Genomic DNA, 25,310 nt, shown 5'->3' with positions numbered 1-25,310 from the left:
AGTACAGTGCGTGGCCCAAACACAATTCCAAAATAGGACATGAGGGTCCTGAAGTTGACTTCACTGCAGCTGTTAATGCTGTGCTGTGATTCCTTGTTTTGCACAGGTTCCTCCAAAGCACAGCTATGGCATGCTGTTCTGCTCATGCCCGCTAAGCGACCAGACGGCGTGCTCGGAACGAAGGCGCCAGACCATTGTCCCCGTCTGTTCCTACGAAGAGAAGCAGAAACCCAACTGTCTGGAACTGCAGGCCTCCTGCAAGACCAACTACATCTGCAGGTCAGGGACAGTTGTATACTTTATTGGACTACCAATAGTAAAGAGATGACAGGCAACTGGGCAACACAGAGTGCTCAATGTGCTGAATGACCAGAACTGCGTGTGAAGAGTTCACATTATCTGGGAGGGAAGGTCACAGTTTACGTCAAGGAACTCAAAATGGTGACTGCCAATCCTATTGTGAAGCTGCCTCTAACTCAAGACTGGAGATGTTGCAATCAATAAAACACGTAAACACAGAGAAGCACCAAGAATATCAAAGCAGAAAGACAGAAGCATTCATTGCAGCTTTCACAGAATGTCACATTAGCTACTAGAAAGTAAATTATTTAAAGTTACAGCTTGGTTGAGTTTGCTAGCTAACAATGTCGCCAAGTCACGTTGGAGATAGCTTGGTGACATCATTGTCAGGGAAGTTTGGACCTGGCATTGAGTGTTACATAACACGGCACCAAGTGAAACAAATGCAGAGGAGCGACAAGAAAAGTTGAAGCCAGCTAAATTTTCGGACGTCAGCTTGTCGTTTCACAAGCTTTCACTGAAAAGGTGTTGTTGCTCTCTCACTGCTGGTGTTAATGCACCAGATGCATGGCTGCTGAACAGGAAATTAATTAGAACAAAGTTTATTGACATTGAGCAACAATGGTTTTTACTCATCAGCATCAGTTTGTTGCTTTATATTGCCATCTTCCATTCAAAATGACCTGCTGCTCTTTTATCTTGAGTGTGAACCATAGACTGTATATAAATATATACCATGCGTCCCCACGTCCTTGCAATAGCCAAACTGATGCTATTTTCCCAGGGATAGGGGAGGCGCCATCTTGCAAGTTTGGAGACAGAGTCTGTGCAGTACAGTCTGAAAGTGGAGCCACATGGAGCTGCGTTATCGATGACCTGCCCACACTTCCTCCAGACTCACTTGCATTTTTGTTTAATTAATACTGCGCTCTGCTCTACCTCCACCAGTTAGCAGGAAATATTGGATTATACACTGTACTTATTTAAACTTTTTTTTTTTTTCAACTCTCACATCCTACAAAACCACTTCACTGAGCAGTTGTCATGGCAACTACCTGTCACCATGATGTTACATCCTATTTCTATAGCGTCAAATAACAAACCAAAACGAAACTTATCCAGAAACGCTTGAGTATGCATCAGTATTATATTAAGTACCTAAAATAAAACCATCCTTGACAAAAAAGTATTTTTAACGTGTATTTTAGTGTTTTAGTTTGGCCCATGTCCCATCCACTAACATGCAGGGGGTGGAGCTTATGACCGATACTGCTGCTAGACACCAGGGGGAGCTCTATTTGCTTTGACTGTATTTTTGAGGAGCAGTTCCGCCATCAATATTTATACAATTTATGGTGTTAACACAGCACAACGTCAGTCCAAACTTCAGTCAGGGTCTTCAGGCTGCCACGCAAGATAATATGACTAGCAGAATACCTGTACCATGTAACATTGTACTGCTTTTTGCTTTGTGGATGCTAAAATGTCAGCTGCTGTCAAAACTTTCCAAAACCAGTTGACAATACTGTACAGTGTAGAACTAGATTTAAAACTGTGTCCCCACTTTATGTAAATCAGTTTCCTGGAAATGTGCCCAAAACACAGCTTTACTCTAATCATAAGATTAACAATCCATGCATTGATACACACGTCTTTACATTGTACAGTAGTCAGTGTAGTCGCCATCAGAAATAAATAGTCTGCTTTCACACCTCAGTTCTCAGAATCCCATGCATGCACACACTGTGCAGGAATGCTGTAGGGCTTCAGCATAAAGAGTTGGAAAAGAGTAATTTTAGTGACAGACATCTGACAACGCCCTCACCAGTGTGTATGTGTGTGTGTGTGTGTTTATTCAGTCTCTAGAGGCTACAGCCAGCAGTCTTGTGGGTCTCTGGGATTAAATGGAAGCATTAGGCATCATAAATGAGCTCCATTTGGACTGTGGCCTCAGGTCTCCCTCCCTCTCGCCTCACCCTCTGTCTCTGCTTAACAGCGAGCAGCATGACAGCAGTATATTCATACTACAACTTCGTGTCCTTCTCTCCATCTTCGTCTTTTTTTTTTCTTTTCTTTTCCCTTTTTGTGGCGCTCTTTATCCACCAGACATACGCTCTGAGCTGAACCACAGGTCTCACTGCGGCGAGGCTTTCTCCCAGTCTATTTGTCAGTTAGCACAGACAGATTAAAGCCATGCATTTCCACAAGTTCCCTCGCCATATGTCAGGTGTAGTGTGCTGCCGGTTGTTGACAACTCTCGCTGTGCACTGCTCTGCCGTGCACCAGACTGCTGTGATTAGACAGAGCACACTGGGAGTGAATGTATGTGACAGTGTTGGTGCATGCTCACAGATTCATGGAGTAATGTGCTTTCCAGCAGACACGTTTCTGACATGCAGAATCTGTTTTTGTTTTTTTCTTCAAGTTTCACATTAGTCTAAAAAAAAATGCATTTGCCAAGTTTGTTAAACCTTAAATTCAATTAGTTTTGGTGAGAAAAACTTAAATTGACCATGAATTAGTTTTGTAAAAAGCTCCCACAGATGGGAGAAAGACAGAGGCTTGTCTTTCTGTTCTTGTTTTCTTTTTTCTTATTATTTCGTAATATTGTAATTGCGCTATTATCCTTATTTTTTATTGGCTTTGCCTTTCAAAGAATAATTAAGTCTTAATTAGGCAATGGATTTGTGTGTGCAGATGTATTGATCTGGTTTCCTGCAGTGTTTTAGGATGGGAGAAAACAAATACTACCACTGCAAAATAATACACTGTAATGAAACAAAACTTTATAATGTGAGTGTCCTGCCACAACTGTTTGATTTGATCTGCAGGGTTAAGGTTCCCGGCGGTTCCACACCAACTTTCCTCCACAAAAGAAATGTAGGCAGGAAAGTTGGTCTGACCTTCTGGCTACTTCCTTGATCTTATTCATGTTTTAGCCATAATTGCCACATTTACCCAGCAACTTTATGAAATCCAAGTTTCTTCTGAAAACCGCACTGGTTGTGAAGAGAATATTCATTCATTCATTCGTTAATTTTCCGTAACTGCTTGTCCTTTTGAGGGTGGCACGGGAGTTGGAGCCTATCCCAGCTGTCACTGGGCGAGAGGTGCGGTGCACCCTGGACAGGTCGCCAGTCTGTCACAGGGCTAACACAGAGAGGCAGACAACCATGAATAGAATATTGATCAGTAGAGAAAAAAAATGCATTTTATTCATTTTGATTAAAGACCTAAAGCAAATGTGTCAGAACTTTTCAGAGTCTGTCCAGGAACATCCACTGGTTTTTGCAGACAGACTTTCTGGTTGAACTGTGAACAGTTTGACTGCAGAATAAGAAAGTATAGCCAACGTGCCAGATCTTCTTCGGTTTGCTTTCACTGTCAGATGCACGATTTAGCCATTTAGGCCGAACATGCTTTGCTCTCAGCATGTGTACCTCCCGCATCCATGGAAAACATCTCAACTATATCCTTTGCGAAAAACTGAACTATTTTGAAAGGTTTGCGTCCAAAAGTGACATTGAACACTTTTGCTTTATGTCGGAGAGCCTCTATATCACACTTAATCTTGCCTCAAATAGGGAATGTCTCAGCAATCCAAACTCCATTTCAATTTCACATGCTGCTGCACCTGGGCCTAAAGTGTAAACAAACATTTGTGAAGGCAGAAGCTGAATGAGAACAGACTTGGTGGAGAATTGCCTTTAGCTTCGTTCATTCCAGGATATGAAGCAGCCGCAGCATACGTAGAAGGGTCATCTTACTCCGCTGAAGGCAGCCATTAGAAAGGCTAATTGAATCGAGAGGAATGACTTCCACCCCGCACTAATTTGGTCCGGGCATTTGGCTGCCCACTTACAGTCATGAGGGCCGTCTGAGTCTGTCATAGAAAGCCTGTCAGACGACCCTGAAGTATTTTTGGTTCTGTGTGTGTTTCAGGTCACGACTCGCCGACTTCTTTGTTAACTGCCAGCCGGAGCCTCGCTCGCTGTCAGGCTGTCTGAAGGAGAACTACGCAGACTGCCTCCTCTCATACTCTGGCCTGATGGGTGAGTCTACACGGACTGTTTTTGGTCAGCTCAGTCTTGACATTTACTCCAGGTTTCTGAGGATCGTTGTTTAAAGATTCATTGACTTTGACAGAATCTGGATCTTATTTTTGTGGCTTTGTTTCTTATACAGCCAGAGTCAGTTGTCTGGGAATAAAAGTTTGACTGGGTAAGAAACAAAAGCAGTCACGTGATCAAGTAAGTCACCTTAACTGATTAAAATGAAACGTGGACGCTTTTTAAAATGACAGTAATGTCATTTCACTGGCCAGAAAAACCAAGTCTGAGAACTGTGAACAACATTTTGAGTCATTATCTGAATTGATTCAAGATACCAGGAACAAAAATGCAGTTTAGACCATACAATGAAAGCTTAGCAATTCTCCCTTACAAAAATGAGTAACTAAAAAGAAAATAATAACGCTTTACATTAAATTAAAGGCTCTGATTGGGTGGAGGACTATCCAATTACATGCAAAGGTGTTTTGGTTTTAAAAATTGACTGAATCAAATCGATCTTGATTTGAAAAATTTGATTTGCACAAAAGCAAAGCCACATGAAAGATGTGAAACTAGAGGTAAAATATTTCTCTGGAGCCAGTGACAACATTAGTTTTGTTAAAATCCCATTCATAACTAAGTAAAATTGTTTTGAAACTGAAATATCTCTAAATGAATTGATATTGAGTTGAATTGAATCCAGTGAGGGCCTTGTGAAGCCCCACAGATGTCTCGTTACCAGACTCATCTCGCAATATTTATTGCAGACATTAAAAGACTGTCAGGAGTGCTCTACACCTCCATCCCACAGCTCACACGCTAATTGTTCTTGTGGGTGCAGATGACATAATACTAGTTTAATTCCTAGTGGAGCCTCTAGCAGTAACAGTCCAGAGCCAGAACAAAACCTGTTTCACATCATGTCCTCACCGCAGCATTGAGCTGTCCTCCGCCGATCCCCAAACTGTTCGCCAATACACCAGACCACACATACACACACTCTCCACACAGCACCAGTTCATCCTGCCTGCTGCAAAACAAAAAAAAGGCCTGAGTGTTGGATCACAGCCAGCGCCAGGGAACAATCCATTGGGGGAGTGAGAAATCACTGACTGAAGCTGATTTGCTTTCCCTCGCAGAGAAAAAGCCTATTCCTCACTCCAGCTACCCAGCATTCTGCCTCCTGCAGAACACTCCACCGCAAGGCCTCTCTCCTGCACATGGAAAAGAGAGGAAGAGAAATAATTGTAACAGTGGTTCAGTTTGTCATAACACATTTACCATTCAGCGCAGGACGACGACGATAACTGACTCTTTAAAAGTTTTCTTTTTTTTTTTTTTTTTATTTCGCGAGCTGTTTACGGCTCAGCCAAAGACAGGTGAACGCATTAATGAATGCTCTGTCCACCTGCTGCAGGTACTGTGATGACTCCCAACTACCTGCGCCAGCCCAAAATCAGCGTGTCTCCCTACTGCGACTGCAGCAACAGCGGCAACAATAAGGACGAGTGCGACAAGTTCACTGAGTTTTTCACGGACAACAACTGCCTGCGTAAGTTTCCCCTCAGCAGGCCCACTTTGAGACCAGCTCGTTGTGCTTTTCTACTCTTTCCACTATAGCTTTACTCTTCTCTTCTGAGCTCTGCTCCTTTACTGTTTATTTTCATATTTTCATCCACTCTGCTCTGCTGGTCTTCTTCCTGTTTCGCACTTTTATTCCCTCGTTTCTTTTCTTGTCTCTCCCTCTCCAAATATATCCCATAGCTATGCTTGCATTGTTATCTGATGCATTATAGAGAATGTGTGTGTGTGTGTGTGTGCAGGAAGCCGCAGCAGAACTCCTGCTCCAGATCTTTGACAGAAAGCGGCTTTTTCATCCAGCCCTCTTACACAATGACTTAAACTAACAAACCCCCCTCAACACACGCTCTCTCTCTCTTTGTTATCTATACAAACAACCCTAAATACAGCTACAGATAATTACGTCTCAGAGCCGTTCCTGCGAGGGCCACAGTTGCTGTGTGTTTCTGTGTAAGCAGAGCTAGTTGTGCTCCTTCTGTTTTGATAGTATTCTCAGTGTCGGTCAGTTGCTGCCATCCTCCAATCCATAGTTTAGCTGAAACTTGATTCTTCATTGATTCCTGTACGGAGGTCAGAAGACCGGGTCAAACAGAAAGTATCTGAGCTGGATGAATATTTATAACCCCCTACGCACGGCAGGCAAGTCAACTAAATGGTAGCAGATTAAGTGCAAGAAATTCTTTAAATGAAAAAACCTCCAGATTCCAAAGAAGTGGGTTAGCATTACTTTCCTGAGATAATCTGCAACGTGTGCTAGTGGTGTGCTCAAATACACAGCTAAAGGTTTAGGGTAAAACTCTCATATTGAACCTTTTATCAATTCTTTCTCTCTGGCATTTTATTGTCATCCACACTTAATAGATACTTAATAGATACAGCTGCAAACAACTAATAGTTTCACTTTGGCCAGTTGTCTCAGTTGGAAAAAACTGGACCTAATCTCTGATTTAATCTGTGCATCCAATTTCAGATCACTGTCAAGTCTTACACCAGGGTTTGTTGCTGTCTGTGTCAAATGTTTATTTAAAGGCCCCGGATGAGCATGGACCTTGGGTGCATCACTAGGCCCAAGCATGACCTCAGTCTTGTTATTGTTTAGACGCAAAAACATTTATTGCCAGCCTTGCCTTGATTTCTGCAAAGCACTTTAGCAGTCAGATTGCAGAGTAATCATAATCATAATTGACAGTCATCAGTGTAAAAAAGGAATGCAATGCCATGTTTCTGGAGAATTGATCCAAGAGGATGCAAGTAGGGTGAAAACAGAAGAGGGCCAAGTATAGAGCCTTGGGGCACTCCCGACCTGAGAGGTGCTGTATAAGACTCAGCGGCCCCAACACGGACGCAAAAACTTCCCTCAGTTAGATAGGACCTGAACCAATCTAAAGCATGACCGCAAATGTCCATCCAGTTCTCCAGCTGAGACAGTTGTTAGGTCTAGCAGAACCAAAACAACACAATGACCGGAGTCAGTGGCTAAAAGAACATCATTAAAAACTCTCAACAGTGCTCACTCAGTACTGTGGTGGGTATTAAACCCAGACTGGAACACCTCAAGAATATTGTATTCATCTAAGAAAGACTCCATTGATAACTTGATCAAAGGTCAAAATAAAACATTGCTGTTGTCTAGGTTATGGTGTTTCTGCATGTCAGTTTCTGAAAAAAGGAAACTCTCAAACATCACTTTACATATCAACTTTGAGAGTCAGAAAGATGCCTCTAAACTGGGAACAAGAAGTTTTCAAACTGACTAAAGCTTGATTTGAAAGGAATTTGGATATGTCAAGAGGACTTGCTTACTTGGATGAGTGGCAATACGTATTCAACTATACAAGTCCAGTTGCCCTTGTTTTGAGCTTATTGGCTTAGATTTTATTTATTTGTTGTTGTTTTTTTGGGATATACACTGATCAGCCACAACATTAAAATCACTGAAGGGTGAAGTAAATAACATTGACAATACAATGTCCAACTTTTGGACCTGACATTAGTGTGAATGTTATTTAGACATGTAGCACCCACCTAGACCAAACCAGGCACCCCCTCCTCATAGCAATGACACTCTTTGATGGCAGCAGCCATCCCCAGCAGGATGCAGCCTGACACAGACACACACACACAAAAACAGCACAAGGTGTTTACCTGCCGTCCAAATTCACTAGATCCCAAACTGATCAAGTATCTGCGGATCTGTGGGATGATCCACAGACGCCCCTCCCCTCAACTCATAGGACCCAAAGACCCCCACTAACAACATTCTGTTGCCAGACACCACAGGACACCCTCAGAAGGCCCATGTCCATATTCTGATGGGTCACAACTGTTTTAGAGGCACAAGAGGGACCTATACAATATTAGGAAGGTGGTCATAATGTTGTGGCTGATTGGTGTATTTTCTTGGAAGTATGTTTCTGGTCACAGGGCAAATGTGCAATGCACATATTTTAGGTATTTTTTTTATGTGATTTCTGTGATTTTATGTGTTTTCTTAAGAGAAATTGGTCTGTTGGTGTCAATATACTTGATATTCATGAATGTCCATATGTATATACAGCCTCCACCACTTTTTTCATCTAATTAATTTTCTAATTGGGTTGGTTTCTCGCCAGACTGCAGCCAGTTAGTTACCTAAGCTTGGTGCAGTGAATGTAAATATTTTCTGTACCCTTAATATACATCCAATCCAATATTCACTGTCTTTTATCTCAGTTTTTGGTCTCCTCCTTCTCCTGTGGGAAATATCCAGCTCTTCAGCTGCTCCATGTTCCACAGTGTTCACCAGCTAGTTGCTGATTGCTGGTCTGCTGTTAGACTGCTGGAGACACATTTTGGCCGCTGCGATGCGTAGTTACATTTCCGGGGAGGTGCACGTCAGGTTATCCAAGGAAGTGAGGTGCGTCTATACAATAAGCAGTGGTGCTGGTGCGGAAGAGACACATTGGGAGGGAGGGTCATAAAACTGTTAGAAAACCTTTTATTGGATGCAAAATGAGCATTTTGGGATTTTTTTTTATTGATTGACCGCTATAAACCTCTAGAAAACAACTTTTTTGTCATTGTTAGACCAAATAATGGTATAAAGTTGATGTATATTGCAACACAAATTAAAAAACAGTGTATCAAATAGCATTTTAAGGGGACTTTAAATTGTCTTTAGGTGTACATCGACTGAAGTGATGAATCAGTCCTTTGTTGAGTAGCAAACATTGACCCCTGTCTCTCTTTTGTCCGTCAAGGTCTACAGTTGATTTGTTAATGATTCAGTTGGGTATTTGATTGATCAAGCAATCAAGCACAACTGTGTCAAGCAGTCAGATGGTCAGTGTGTTCCCTAAATGTATGCAAGCCCTAGAAAATGGTATGTAGATAATGAGCTGTAGTCGGTATGAGGGGACTGAGTTGCTGCTGGTGGTTCGGCTCTACGTGAGCAAAGTGGGCTTTTGGATTTTCCTCTGTCATATTGACAGTTAGCAGATGAGAAAACACAGACAAGATGCAGCCTCATTTTCACCACCTCTCCGCTCTTTTACTCTCTCATTTGTCTTCTCCTCTTCTATTATCTCTTTTCCCCTCCCTCTTCTTGTTTTCTCTGCTCTGTTGTCTTTTTACCAGTCAGGGTTAATGAGGTTGGTCTGCTGTAGATAATAAGGGCTGCTGCAGTCAGTGTGCGTCTGAGCCTGAGTGTGTGCATCGCTGTGTGTCTAAGTGTACGTGGGAGACTTGTAACATACGTGTCTTTGCTTCAGCATGTTGTCTTTGGGAGATTTGCACTATCAAAGCGGGGTTAAGTGGGTTAAAACAAGCTCTCTGTCTCTCTCTATCTGTAGGGAGTTGAGTCAAGTCACAAGTTGGGGAATACGCCTCTTGTGACTCTTTATTATTAGTCTCTATATTTTCTCTCCCTCTGTCTTCACAGCTCCCTTATTTCTCCCATTACAAGCCCTTCCCCTTTCTTGTTCTCCTGCCTCGTCTCGCTTCTTTCGGCCTGTCCCAACTCTTTGTCTCCTTCTCCCTCCTTTCCTCTCCCTCTTTCTGCTCTCATTAAGCTTGCTCAGCAGTAACTAGAAGTGACAACTCTCAACTGAAGATCCTGACACACGCCAGCTACAGGGTCATGACTAAAGAGGAACTAGAATATAGGAATATAGAAAAGAGAGATGGCTTTCTTTTTTAGGCTATGGGATAGATCTTTTATTTTTTATTGAAGAGTTTACATGCCAAACAGACACATACTGTATTTGAATTTATCAGCAAAAACATGAAGTGCAAACTTTTTGGCTTAAATTCAAACTGTATGTTTTATCTTTGTACTTGTCCGCAGCTTGTCCTTTTGCAATGTCTAGTATTAACATTGGAAATGTATATCAAATGCATTTTCCTGCATTTTTATCCTTTACATTTTCTTGCAACTTATCAGAGTGACTGTGACCCACCAGCAGCCTTGGAAGTCACTGAAGCTTTAATGTATTCAAAGCCTTTCAGTCCCCATTTCCTGAATATGAAAAGGTCACGCCATCCGGCGTAATTCTAGTGTTACAACAAACCGTGTGCATGTAAAGTGAGATGAAGTGGTAATGTAGACATCTGTGAGAGACAAACTGCTAACACCAAACTCAGCTGCAGCAGTGGGAAGATGATATCATGTTTGTTCAAATGTGCAGTGCTGTTTGCACTGATGAAGGTTAAGTGGATGTTTGCTTTAGAGTTTTGGAAATGTGCGAGTTGCGACCTTGGAAGCGAGACATTTTTGGAAGGTGAGTTGATGCATTTGCTATTTAGTGCAGGCGAAGAGGCCTGTTCAAGACCAGTTTGGGTTAGGTACTATATCTGAGTTTGGTTGGTAATGTTTGGATAAACTGCAGGTTTAAGGTTAGCATCCATGAAGAGCCTCACATGTAACATGTCACATGTATAGAAGTACAAATATGTGTGAAGATCAGTGTATCTTGGTGTAATTTGGGAATATACACTGATTATACATGCATATCTTGCTCAGTGTTTGAACAGGCATCAGAGGCCGTGAATGGCTTTTGTGTATCCCGTGTAAACAAGAGCATAGACGCCGTTTGCTCTGCTCTAAATCTGTCGAGGAAAGCCACGGCCTCTGTGTCTTTGAATTTATTATACAAATACACTTAAGGATTAGCAGCATGACCTCAAAGTAGTACCTCAAGTTTTAATCTGTACAGAGGGAGGCAAACTACTTTTTAATTCCTTAAATTAAGGGCCTGTTCAGACCTTGCATTATGATCCGATCTGGGCTATTTGATGGCAGCTTTAGGTATGTATGTTCAGACCTGGCTTTAACATGTGTCTCCAAATGTGTCTCCAGATCTGATCTCAGTTTCAGGCTCTGTATGCAAATAAACCCTGACATCATGTGGGGTGCAGTGGAATATTTTAACAGCTGATGTTTCTAATGGATCTCTGCCGCTGCTCCAGAACTGAGAACATCGTTGTTTTATGTGTGTGCGTCATGACTTTGGCTTCACACGTTATGTGGCTTCACCCTGACGTTAGTTAGACCTGAACAAAACTGGGATTATAAATCCAACCCTGGAAGTTTCTATACACGCTGTAATCTCTGTTAATAAAGTTAAATAAAGACACAGTGGTCATACATATCATCTAAGCATATTGAAATCCAAATGACGTGTTTCCAGACTTCAGGCCAGCTCATCAGGTCAGCTCGAGTGCTAAAAGTATATTGTGGTTTACAAAGTAAAAATGAATATGCCAAATAGTTGCATTTTTGTGAGAGGCTTTTGTGGTATTTTGGATAGATTTCAATCTCTAAATAAACTAGGAAGTGGTATGTGAATCTGTTGTTTGATACGGGATAACAGATGTACAAACACGGAAGTGTCATAGAGACACCAGGCAGAAACATACACATAATTTCATCTAACTACAAAACAGAACTGACATCCTGCAATCCAAACTGTTTCATGCACAGTCACGGTGCTGTGTGTGTGTGGAACTTTAATTAGGCCTTAGGTGAGAAGACAGAAAAGAGCCCATCAACACTTACAATATGCTCATCAGCCTTCTGCTGTCTCTGCACAAAGCTTCCAGTTACACAATCACATGCACCAGCACGTTAAAATTAAATATGCACATGCTGACTTATAAGTAAAGTTGCACACATCAGGCCTGGAAGTTATTGAAAAGTGACTCATTTTGTGCCCAATAATGTATCTCAGAAATTAAAGCCAGCACAATTTGGTAGCTATTTATAATGTGTTTCCCAGCACTTGTAAAATATTAAACAACAATATTGAGAAAATACAACTTGGTATTACTATGTATTAGTCATTATCAAATCTGATTACTGGAGTAGTTTGAGTGCTATAGCTTCTGTATGTCTGTCTGCACTCTTTTTTTTACTATGTTTCAATTGTCCCTGAGATCAGTTTAGCAAAACCGATAAAGTACCCAGCTTTACCTAGTTCAAGATTAATAGTCATGTTTATTAAATATTCAAAGAGGTAACTCAAAGTTCTTTCTAGGTCAGGATTGGTTTGGTCAAAAGAGTTCCACAAAAGGAAGGGGGAAATGAGAGGAGTAAGATCATGTTGTTCAGGAACTCTGAAAAACCAGAGTCTTCTTCGATGACTCCAGTATCCAGTTGCACAAATTTCAGTGTAAGATATAGCTTTCCTCTCTAAGACATATGCAGTAGTCTAATGGCTGTCTGCCAGAGCTGCAGTCATGAAGTTAAGCTGTGGAGGACACTGAGGGTATTTCAGACCTGCTGAGAACACTGATCACTTAGGTTATTATTTCTTTAAGAAATATGTAGAACTAGGTCAGCAGGAATTATGGAACACTATCACGCAACCTTTTAGAAAACACCGTATGGGCAGGTCACTCACTGGAGAATACCCTCTATCAATCACCCATCACTGTTCTCAGCATCTGGAGGTTGCCATCAGGTCTGCAGGTACTCAATTTGGCTGCGCAACACAACTTAGGACTTAAGGATACCACACTGCAGACGGTTGGACTTGGCAACTGGTTAAGATTCTACGGGACCTCTTTAGGACATCACAACAACAGCAGCTGCTGTGGCTCAGTAGGAAGAGCTGGTTTTCCAGTAGGTGAAAGGTTGTCCACAAAGCAGAGGGTTAGCGTGATGATCCACTGTGGATCACAACAACTCTTTTGGACCAACTAGAGCGGGTGGCTCAGAGGGTAGAGCGAGTTGTCCAGTAGGTAGAGAGGGTTGTTCACATACCAGGGGGTCAGCAACACTAGGGGCGACAGTGTCTCTGTAGGCAGGCGGGAGTTTCAGTAGGTAGGGTGGGTAGCTTAATAAACCAGCAAAACCAGAGGGCTAGTGTTTCGATCCTCTCTGGACCCTATGATCAAATAAAGTGCTTTGTGTACCAATAGGCAAAAAAATCCCTATTTGAATACACCGGAATTGGTGCTGGCCCCCCTCACTGTTTTCATTTACATACTACCCCTTGATCCTCCTTTGGCATGACCTCGGTCTTCAGTTGTCAAAGAAAACTGTGAAAACCAATGACCTGACCAGATCCTGCATATATGATGCTGTGCATCATATATACATACAGTAACCCCGTGTCTTTGACTATACATATGAATATTTCGGCGGGGTTAAGGAGCTGTTATACAGATCAGCTTTTCCTTCCTTTACCACCGTATCAGGGTCATTCGGTGTTGGAAGAAGAAATATCATCACGTTCAAACGGCAGCTCTGTAAAGCTCAGCTTTCTCCTGATGTGTGTGTGTGTTTTACATCAAAGCCATAGAAGCCTATTAATAGGGCCGCTAATGGACTCTAACGGTAAATAGCCACATCAGCACTCAGGTTTTTGACGGTGTGGTCAATTTATAATGGAGGGAAGCGATAACAAAACCTAAGTACCTCCTAACGTTCCTTTAATTGTGGTTTAGACTGGTGCAATATAGGGTTTTATTTTAACATGGCGACGAACAAGCATGTGATTCATGAGAAGACCCAGTTTAGGTCTAAAATGACCTGTATGGAAAAATGTATTATTTGGAAAAATGGTTTATAAAGGCTATAAAACAGAAAAGCAACACCAAACTCGCTTCTTCTTAAAGAACTATTTTTTTCTTGTCTTGGCCATGTAGGTAACGCCATCCAGGCCTTTGGGAACGGAACAGACGTCGGAGTGTGGCAGCCGATGTCCCCTGTCCAGACCACCACCTCCACCACCACCCCCTACCAAAGAAACCGCAACCCCAACACCATTGACAACAACATTAACACCGACCCTGGCATCTACCACTTCTGTGGCAGCCTACAGGTGAGACACACACACAGCTTTGCGGTATTTTGCATTCAGCAGACGACTGTGTTCGAAGGTGCGAGGTTTCCAGGCGATCGGAACAAATCTATTCAGAGAACATGAAGACAATGTTCTAAAAAAATATTCCTTTAGAAAGTTTTTGCAGATTGCTTAAGTTTCAAAGTTACGGATGCTTTTTTGATGTGACCCGTTGATCTTTCATCCGCCGCTTCTGTTTCTGAGGTATACCTCACTGCCTCTCCATCCTCTGGCTTGCTTTCAATCTCTTTTCACTTTCAGGCAGCCCTCATTTGTTTATCTAGTATTGCCGCAATACCAACTATTTCAAGTTAGAGCAGTGAATCAAATACAACAAATAAAGGGAGCATATAGGCAAATGCACTCAGAATTAACACTGAACTCTGCAGCACCATTTTTTAACTTTAGTCTTTTACTTCTCCTGCTGCACGGCTGGCTTCAAAGTGGTACCTTGGAGCCAGACATTTGCTGAAAACCAAAATCAGCGTGTGAATATTAGATTAGATTAGATTAGATTAGATTAGAGCAAAAGAAAAAGTTTCTCTACTGGGATGATAACATAATATTGTATGAAATAGTTCCAAATATAGTCTAATGTGTTACCCACTATCTCATCTAGCTGCAAAATATTAAAGTATATTAGTGCATTTTGTGGCGTAACTTAACATTATCGGAATATGCGTCCAGTAACGTGCCATTTTCAAGAAGAAAATACCTCTGCACAAATTCACAACATGTATTATGTCTCTGTTGCTGTTCTAACCATCACCACATAACACCTGCTCAAATTAGCATAATCAGTTCCCAACAGAGGGGTTCCAGAACTATTTTGCTGCACGTTGTGGATGGGGAAGTTTGTGTGGCTTCAAGGCTAATTAGCACACTGATAAAATACAATTTAGCCCTCATCTTTTGCAGCGTCAGACCACTAAAATGTTCTCTAAAAACTCTTTTATCCAGCACCTCTTTCCCATATTTATTCTGGCCTGATCTGGTGAGTGTGCCATTCATTCCCTGACATACTCATGCGTATACGACCGTGAGTGCTCCTATAAATGCCAGCTGTGCCTGATACCTTGAAACTCTATCTCTCAGTTGGTGGAGCCCCTCCTGCTCGACAGGAGCCACAGTTATCTGGCTGATGAAACAGAGGGATCACTCGCAGCAATCCTGAACACCTGTGATGGGCTCCTCCTGGGTCAGGGAGGAAGTGAGGATAATACTGCCATTACCAGCAGAGCGATGGCAGGGCCTCAGAGAGCCATTTCACATATAATACCACTGTTCACTCACATTATTGTTTGGAGACACTTCCAGAAAATCCACCTTAGTCGTTATTTTTTTGAAAACGGCATGCTTAACTATAAATGTCGTATTTTTATGTTTATCCTATATTCATATGATGCTCCACGCTTCGTAGTCTTCATATACTGATGTTTCTCAGTAGTTTTTTTTTTTTTTATTACTGGTTTAGTTTGAGCCCCAGTCTGCAAATACTAAAAGAATAAATGTCCACTTTGTTTATGATGTAACTGAACACAATAATGTGCCACTTTTGACCCCACAAATTTAAAAGCAGGATTAATTGAGGATTGTGGCACTCCTAGGCAGCAGAACAAGACGCAAACAAGTTATTCACATATTATAACCTAATAAATTCTGCCGGCAAATCTTTCCATCCTCCTTCCTCTTGATGTGTTCTTAGGAATCGATGAGCCCGGTATTTACTTTTTCTACTTTTAAGAATTATCCCCACATCATCCTCACTGCTTGACGACATCATTTTGTCATGAACAGAGAATAGATTAGGAGAATAGAATGTGTTAGTGTTTCTCTGCGTTAAAAATACCCTTCAGTAAATATGGATTTGTTGTGCGCCATTATTGGACAGCTCAGTAGAGAGAGACAGGAAGTTATGGTTGAGCCAGAGGTGATGGCATGCAGGAAATGGCTAAGGCTGGACTTTAACCTGAGCCACTGCATTGAGGACTGTAACCTTCTCAGTTTATGGCAGCACCCCCTCAAGCAGGTGAGATAACACCTTCAAAGTCTCTAGCCTGGTGTAGCATGTCTCACAGATACAGAGAAAAAAATACACAATAATCCTACAGGGTAGTCCTCCAACCAATCAGAGCCATTTTGTGGTAAACCAGTTCAACTCCACGAGGCTCAGATGACGTGCATGACTACGTAGCTGTTACTCTACTGTCCATCACTGCATAAATCCCACCCACATGATCTGATTGGCCCAGGAGATTGTTGCCGGAGCACAATCAGTTCCCATCGGAGAGACTCCAGACCAACTTGTGTGCGGGAGGCATTTGAGCTGGCTTCCGTAGTACAAAGGGCATCTGACTGAATGTTATGAACTTGCTGTTCATCAGCCAGCCCCTTTAACTTCTAGTTTACTTTTAGAGCTATGTATATATATATATATTTTTTTTTTAATTTTATTTTATATCAGTTCTGACACTTATTGTGTTACGGAAGCTAATTTTTATTTCCGTAGAGAAATTACATTATTTCTTAAATATCAGTTCACCATTATACACCTGAATAGCCTCCCATCACTTCCAGCCAATACGGAACTGATAGCAGGCTACAAACTTGTGTACACTGTCGTTTAACTGAACAATCTGACTGTTTTCTGAAAAAAAACAAGACTACAATCGAACAGCGCTGCCCCACAATCATGCAGGGTGCATGCTCGAAGACATACTGCATACTGCAGTCCTGCAAATCTAGTTCACACGGACACACACTGTGGATAGATACAACTACACACCCAGCACATAAGTGCACTCGCTCACTGACACACACTCACATACACAGTCTGTACAGATAATGAGCTTCGGTGGAGTACTGGAGTGTGTGCTGTTGGCACTGCTCTGATAGCATGTCAAATACAAGTTAATGAGAGAGTTGTTGTGTTTAACCACTGCTCTAGAGTGTGTGTACAGCAACTTGGAGTGTAGTTGTGTGCGTCTGTGAATTCATGCGTGTGTGCGTGCGTGTATGTGTGTGTACGTAAGCATCAAGGAAGAATGTGCTGTTGTAATGACACACTCGGGGGACAGGGCTGTCAGAAGACTCACTCCACTCTCCCCATTGATCTGTCTCTCTTTCACACACATGCAGAATAATAACTGTTAAACAGCGAGTCAGAAGCTCTCCACTTGCACCCAATGGGAGTCCCGCAAAACTTCGAGGTGCGCTTGCTTACCTTAGCAGGAAAGAAAAGAATCAAAAAGCAGAGAAGAAACGTGGAAGGTGGAAGCAGCACAAAGCTCCTCAGCTCCAACTGACATCTTTATTTAAGCAACTGTAGGATAACCAGCCACAGACTTGTCTGTTTACAAAGTCAGTGACTTGTCAGTGTTAACCAATCGAGTTCCCTGGAAAGCGTTTTCGATAAACTGAATTAGAAGAGATCCAGCTTTTTATTTGGTCTTCAATTCCTGTGCTCGAGAGTGTTATTTTCCATCTCTTTAATATTTTTTCCCCCCACTGTGTGCTGTTGCGTGATGTGAATGTGTAAAAAAGCCTCCTAAGTTTTTAGAGGAAAATTAAAACACTAGAATTACTGTGTTCCCTTCTCATCGCGGCGCAGAGCTAGCTGTGCACACAGCGTAGCCACCGCAGATAAAACAAGGCAGACAAACACACGTTGGCATGCAATTTTTAAACCGCAGGGCTCCATCAGCTTCTTCTTATGAATATAGTTGACTCCAAAGCAGGCAGGAAGCGCCCTGGACAAATGTGGAAATGTTCCACATGCTAATGTGACTTTTCAGAACGGGCAGGTATTAGGCAAATCTAAAACACATGGACACAAGGCAAATTCAAATATGTATTTGAATTTGTTGACATACAAATCTTTTTGAATTTCAATGAGCGTCACAGTTGTTTAATATGACAGGATACTTACAGCGTAAGCAGTGCTCTATGGTTTTTCGGTTTACTGTATGTACAGTGTATTATGATGTTGTGTCTGTCCATCACCAGCAAGATTTTGGATTCTGCTCCAGTACGATGGAGGTCAGCTGAATGTTATCTGTGGATTGGATGAAAAAAATCTGATCACTCTGGGTAGTCCACAGTCAGATTTTGACTGAAGGACCTATTTATCTGATCTGAGAAATGGTCCCAAAAATGACCGTTGAATTTTATCAGTGTAATTCTGTAGCCACAGAGATACACTTTATATGTAAACAATATGCAAAAGCAGAAGAAGAGCATTCTGCTAGACAAATGGCTAGACAGTAAATGTGGAAGGTGAGAAATAAATGTGGCTAAATGTCTGTGGTTGTTAGTCTTTAACCAAGATGGATATAAAGAAAACAGCAGCATGAAATGATTGCAACAAGACTAGACCCTTAAATTCCTCCTTCTAAATTGCTGAATTTGTTAGTTTTGAGGCATTATGGAGATTTTGCGACAATAAAAATGCGCAGCGGCAGATGGAACCACGCTTCCGTCGACACTCAAAGATTCACATTCGTGTGATTTAAATTTCCGAATGTTGCTCTCGTTCCGTGCCTTCAGGATTTCAGACTTCAGCAACGAGCTGTAAAAGTTTATAGTCACTCTCGATGATGAGATGTGAAAATGTTAATGCGTCCAAGGAGTGGCTCTAACCACAGACCGGGGGGACTCATCATGAATGCGAGCCGATGCTGGTTGTGTTTAGTCATCGTGTTCCGTTCTTACGCTTTCCTGGACCAGACTTGAAATTCTTGGCTCGCCCTTGTGTTTGGGTCTTTATGCATAGGCCTGCAAATAACACCGTGATTTATACACATCATTCCACCCGAGCTTCGCCTTCCTTTTTTCCAGTTTAGCACTGAAGCAAAGGTGTAATAACAGAATATGCCTTCTCACTTTCTGCATTACTATGCCCGTTACATTCTGAACACCCCTATTTTTAGTCTGCATTCACTATAGTGTATACCGGAGACATTTATTATTCTGTCACACCAACAGCCTGCAAGCACACACACACACACATATAAATACCCAGAAGCCAAAACTGGAGTTATATTCACTTACAGCATCCATCCTGAATACAGAGATTCTCTGTGCAGGTCATTAGCAACAACAAATAAGAAGAAACTATCATTTCCTAGACCAAAAACTACTGCAAGAAAGACTCAAACTGATAATCAGCTACTTAATTCATCAAACACACAACAAAGACAACACAAGAAGTTCAAATGCTGATTACGAGGCCTGCACTGCAAATCAGCCAATCAGCTCATGGTGCGTTTGCAATCAGCAAAAAGTGGCAGTCACTTCAAATCAGTTTGGATATTTACCAAGGAGTCCAGACGCAGAGGACATGATGAGGACATGACGAGGATTACTAATGCGCTGCACTGAGAAAATGTCACATGATATGTTTAAGTTGAAGTGCGGAGGTCTGGCGTACTGTTACCTTCCTCAGAGTAAACTGCTTTATGTGGAAACAATTTCTACTGCACCTCATTAAAAAGTTCTGTGGCAACGTTCTGCAGGCCCAAAGATGGTCTCAGTGCTCTGAGCTGAGAGTTGATTGTTGTCTCCTCTTATTTAAAATACAATAATATGTAATGGTCTACTGTATACATCACCTTTTTTACATACTGTAAACATTATAGTCCCCATGAATCCCCATAAGGCCTCTCTTCCCGAGAAAAGCGTACTCTGCTCTGATTGGGCCGCTTGAATGGCCTGAGCAGTCACTGCCCATATATGGTCACAACAGTTGGGATAGCTGCTGGTGAACGAGAGACAAGAGGAGGGGCTTAAAAGTTCGAGACAGTGTTTCACTGGATGCAAAACTAGTATACGCCGCTTAGTGCAGGATGAGTCATTAGCACTTTTAAATATTTTTTGGGGGAAATTAAGGTCATTGAGAACACAAAGCAAAAATAAAATAAAAATGTTTGAAACTCTGAATTTGTTTGCATGGGGACTTTCAACTTCCTGTTCTCTCTAAATTGCTTAAATCTAAGGCACGTGCACATGAATGTTGTCTCAGTCCTCAGTGCTTGTGCAGGAAATTGTAGACAGGAAGTTGTAGGCAGAAAGGAACGGTGAGGAGTTTTGGGGAGGCGGATTGTGTGGGAGCACTTCAAGTCACAGTTAAACTGGCTTATTTGTGTCTGTAACCTTCATTGTCTTAACCAAACCTTTTGGTCGTGATGGTGTAGAGTTTGCTCAGATAAGGGCCAGCAGTGAGCATGAACTCCACCACAACGTATATAATTAAACCTCTCCCAGTATCATTTTTTGTCTAAATCCACAAAAAAAAAAAGCTTCGGGTGCAGGCAGAGATTCAGGTTGAAGCATTTTGTTCAGCAAGAAGACAAAACCAAAAAAAAAAAAGCGATTCTTGTTGAGCTGCTCCCAGGAGACAGCTGAAGAAACAGCTTTAAGCATCCCCCTTTTATTCTCAGATGTTCCCCTTTTTTCCACCTTTTTTTCTATTTATTTATTTTTTTTTTGCAAGCAGGTCTACTTGCTTTTCCAAGTTTATTGGTGGATTTTTCAGAAACGTAATTAAACCTAAGACCTCATCAGTTAATCAGGGTTTTGTCTGTCTTTGCTTCAAAGATCGACAGTATTTGAAAATGTTTAAATGACGCTCAGTAGCATGTTTGGTTGGTTGGATAAGACACGCTGTAATTTAAAATTCCACTATTTATACAGAAATCTGCAGCGAGCATCCATCACAGAGCAGCCTCTAACCTCCATTTACGCATCTGGAAAGTGTGTTTGTGGGGACAGAGTCAAAGACAGCGTGTTTGAGAGAGAGACCCCCACAAAATTATACATCTGAGGTGAGATCACAGTCAGAGACTTTGCCTCCTCCTCCTCCTCCTCACTCTTCTTCTTCTCCTCTGAGTGTAAATATCAGAGGCTGTAAAAGTTTAACAGGCTCTCAGGGTAAACTCTGCAGGGTGAGTGTAGCTTTTCCATTTTAGCCTCCAATCTGCTTTTATGGCCCGGTCAGAGCGCAGAGCTTTCATAAACTGGCGGAGAGGATGTGAGCGGTTGAACACTTGCGCGTCTGTGTGTTTCACCTGTCGTGTAAAACGTATCGACGGAATATTTTCAGCCTAATTAGATTGTTGATTGCTCCATCGATTGTTGATCGCCGCCAAATAATTAGCGCTGATGCTCTCTGTCGACTGTCGGCCCGTCAGATTTCCACGAACAAAAACATGACTGCACATATTCTCTCGTGGCTGTGTTGTGTTGTAGTTTCTGATTCTTTTAATCTTTCTGTTGCAGGCTCAGAAACTGAAGTCCAACTCAACTGTTGAAGGCGTCATCTGTGTGGTAAGTTTGTAGTCAGTTATTAGTAGAGTTAAAATCAATGGGTGTCGTTTGAATCCAAAAAAGAACCAGTTCAGAGCATGTAGAGGACTGAGACAGATAATCGATAACAACAACTAGTGTCCACATTTTACTTGGCATCTCATGACCATTTATTCTGCTGTCTTCTCAAACTTTATTCTAAGAAGTACTTTTTTAAAAAACAGAAATCTTTCATTACGGTCATCTTCAAGTTAGCTTTAATGGAAAATAACAGTGGAAAAACAACTGGAGAGGCAACTTGTCCGTTTTAAGAGAGCTTCAGGTCTCTGCAGGCTGATTATTGCGGTGGTAAATGTCCATGTTAAAGGTTAAAGGTGCTATCAAGATTCGTGTTTAATTTTGGACCTGTAAAAGCTTCTGTCGCCGGATAAAATCTCAAACCGTTACACCGTTTTATTTGAGAAAACAATTTGATGTAAGGCCTCGGAGCGATCCAATCATCACAAACTCCAATCCGACCCCGCTGCTAGAAGTCTCCGACCCTGCCTCTGACTGTGATTGCCACGGCAATCCTTCCTCCCTTCTTTGTAAACTCGTCTTCTTTGTAGTTCCTTTGAGGCTGAAATGGGATCGTTGCTTATCTGGTGGCTTTTAAAGTTCACTGTAAATGTCATTGTACAATAATAAGGCACTGTTATGCACTGGACTGACATTTAATAGAGGCAGGGCCAGGTCTGAGGGAGATGACCCAGCCGTTAGCTTGCAGCTTTATTAGCAAGCCAAAGAGCGGCGGTGAAGCGCGGTATGCACACGTAACACGTGCTGGCACATGCGGATTCCAGCACACACACACACGGACAGATGAACATTTTAGCTTTTTGTGGCATTTTAGCTCTACGAACGTCATTTTTATGTTTTACTGTGTCACAGCAGAGGAGCTTTTGTCGATGCCATTTTCAAATTAAGCAGCTGAATGTGAAGTGTCACATCCTGGAGTTATACTGCAACGTGAAGTGTGTTGAACAAATCGCCAGAATAGAGGCTTTCTGCAGAGCAAAGATAAATAGACCCAACCACCTAAAGAACAATGACTTGGCGTCCTTTTCTGTTATTGTTGTTCACGTTGATCGCCATTAATCAAGCTGTCTGGAAAAAGATCCCAGAATCTGCTGTGGAGAAGGTCCAGGTGCACCTGCCACGGCTGATTCATGAAAGCGTCTCAGGCCACAATCTGGACATGCAGACCAGGCGGAGCAGCCTCTCAACATTCATATTTTTCAGTGAAGTGGATCAGAGTTACCTTTAGATACTATACAGGTGAAAATGTGCTTTAGATTTTAGCAAACTGCTGGGGTATAACTGCTGTTACTGAAGACAGAAAAGCACCATGGATCCTAGTTTCAGAAATGAGTAGACGGAAGCTTCCTTCTCATTTTAGATGTCAGATGAGGACGTTTGTGGAACAACTGTCACTGCTTGATATTAACCGTTCATAATTTGGTGGGAAATGCTCCAGCAGACTGTTTTAATGAGTCCAACAGACTTGTTTGAAAACAAGAAACCCGCAGGACAGATGTGATTACCAGTTGGACGTCTGCATAAATAGCATCACGCTAGCTCTATAATGATGACTAAAACTCAGGTCCCAGGTAAAAAGTAGGCATTGTCAATCAGCCAGGGGCAATGTTCTTCGGTTGCTCTGTTGAGTTGAGTTCCCTGTTTTCCTTCCCCGAGGACTAGCACTCTAACAACCCATTAATATCTAAAGGCTCCAGTCTCAAGGTGCCAAGGGGGGTGGAACCTTTTTTGAGGACAGATGTTCAGACTATGTTGTAAATTGATTGCAGATTCCATCTCCTCTGTTCAGAGAAGGATTTTTCCAGTTTGACATAGATGGCTTCCTTTACTCTTCTTTCAAACCATCTCTCTCTCTTGCCTTTCTGTATCTCAGGACCCTCAGATAGACGGTCCAAGCACGTCCAACGCCATCCTGAGAAACTTGGGGACCACCAGACGGCCCTCTGTCCTGGCCTCCCTGCTGCCCCCACTGCTCTGGTTGTGGTACTGCAGCCTGCCGGCGCTCCCCTCGCTGAGCGACTTGTAGCCTCAACGCTTCACAGCAGCAAACTAGAACGGACTGACAAACACAGATTTGTATAAAAGAAAAAAGAAAAACAAGAAATTATATCCTTTTTTTTTCAGTAATACCTGTTGTACTTTCATTTTCTCCTGGATTTTATCTCTGTTTTTACTCCTACTTTGACTTTTTTTTTAATGAATTTTTGGAAAGGTTGTTGTCTTTTTTTTCTTTTTTTTTTTAAAAGCACTACAGCCGTATGCTAATACAGTGATCTACTATACACGTTAACTCAGTTTTGGCTTGTGTGTTCATGTGGGGTTAGTTAAAAAAAAAAGTGTATTAAAGCTTCTCACGACGCTCGCTGGGGCAGAAATGAGAAAACACTCGAGGACTACATTCCAGTAAACCACGGCGGGTGGCGGTACACAAAAATGTAAATTAACATCCATATTCAGAGTTGTCCGGTCAGTTTTCACCCACGTCTGTTTGTGTGTTGAGGCTATAGGTGGGATCTTTCGCATAAAAAGTCACAGTCGGTTCACTGATGGCTTCGTGTTTATCACTTGGGCAGTCTTTTAGGTGTTATTCAGTCTCCTCTGTGGTCTGTGTATGTTTTGATAATGACGTGATCTGGTACTTGACTTTTATTTTGAGCTGAATGAAAGACAAAAAGAAAAAAAAAGAAAAAATGGATGAACACCAACTTAAAAAGAACTTAGAACATCTGCGCCCAGACCCTCTTCACCGATCGTACTGAACACATGTTGCCGCCGGCAAAAGCACACATGCAAAGTCCCACAAACACACAGTGCACATTTTCACACAGTCAGACTGAAACACACACAAATGCGCGCGCACACACACACACCCACACACACCAGGCTCTTGGCTCCCTGTCTTTCCAGTGTTGCTCAGAGATCACTGGACAGTACGCTGCTGTGGATGGCTGAATCCACTCCGCTCATTAGTGATTGTACATACTCGTAACGGTCCAAGCCATGTTTGGTGTTGCTTTACTGGAGGGGAGAGAGAGGGAGAGAGAGAGAGAAGCTGCTGAAGTATCACCTGAATGGTCCAGTTTTATTTTTATTTTTTGATGAACTTTACTTCGTTGAGCCCAGGAAAACAAGAGCTGACGACAAAATCTGGCTTATTGTAGTGTAATGAACAGCGACTCGTGCTCCAGAGCTCAAAGCATCCTCCTCTGTCAGTTCTGTGCTACGACTTGTTGCCTCAATTGTGAAGCTGTCACAGGGAAACTGACCGTTTGCCAAACAACCCCTACATTAGTCACTGTCAAGCTTTATATTCCGGCACAGTGTGCGCAGCTTATGGCAACAGAGGAAGAAAATCTAATAAAAGTACTGTTTGGAAGAATTTGGAAAAGAGTAGGCTCCTCTGTGTTAATGGTGGTGAGATTTATCTGCTAAAATATCAGCATTTGCCGCTAGCTAATTAACAGATGGCAGATTAGAAAAAGAATCATGTACAAGAAAAGAAACTGCTAACTCTGCATCACGTCTATGTAACGTCTGCCAAACAGTCCTCATCAGATAGTAATGCAGGTAAACGCACTGTGGATGTATGTCAAGATAGAGGTTGGAAATTGATAAGATTGGACTCTTGTTTTGATCTAATATAAAGTAATATATAGCAACACCAATGTGAGAA

The 25,310-nt window shown here is 42.0% G+C and overlaps 1 protein-coding gene across 1 annotated transcript in view; it reads left to right on the top strand.

Moving 5' to 3' along the window:
- gfra1a (gdnf family receptor alpha 1a) overlaps nt 1-24,962 on the top strand; it is a gene marked incomplete at its 5' end in the record, with an annotated part of 102,870 nt that extends 77,908 nt beyond the window's left edge. The window contains 6 exons of the mRNA XM_084562143.1: nt 107-279; nt 4,243-4,352; nt 5,770-5,904; nt 14,061-14,236; nt 21,533-21,580; nt 23,511-24,962. Coding sequence (XP_084418269.1) covers nt 107-279; nt 4,243-4,352; nt 5,770-5,904; nt 14,061-14,236; nt 21,533-21,580; nt 23,511-23,663 — 795 coding nt within the window. The 3' untranslated portion in view covers nt 23,664-24,962. The remainder of the gene's footprint in view (nt 1-106; nt 280-4,242; nt 4,353-5,769; nt 5,905-14,060; nt 14,237-21,532; nt 21,581-23,510) is intronic.
- Between the last annotated feature and the right edge of the window lie 348 nt (nt 24,963-25,310).

Source organism: Chelon labrosus (assembly GCF_963514085.1).
Source record: "Chelon labrosus genome assembly, chromosome: 15".
Classification (NCBI taxonomy): Eukaryota; Metazoa; Chordata; class Actinopteri; order Mugiliformes; family Mugilidae; genus Chelon; species Chelon labrosus.
The sequence above is the reverse complement of the archived record's forward strand: the minus strand, read 5'-3'. Positions and strand labels throughout refer to the sequence as shown.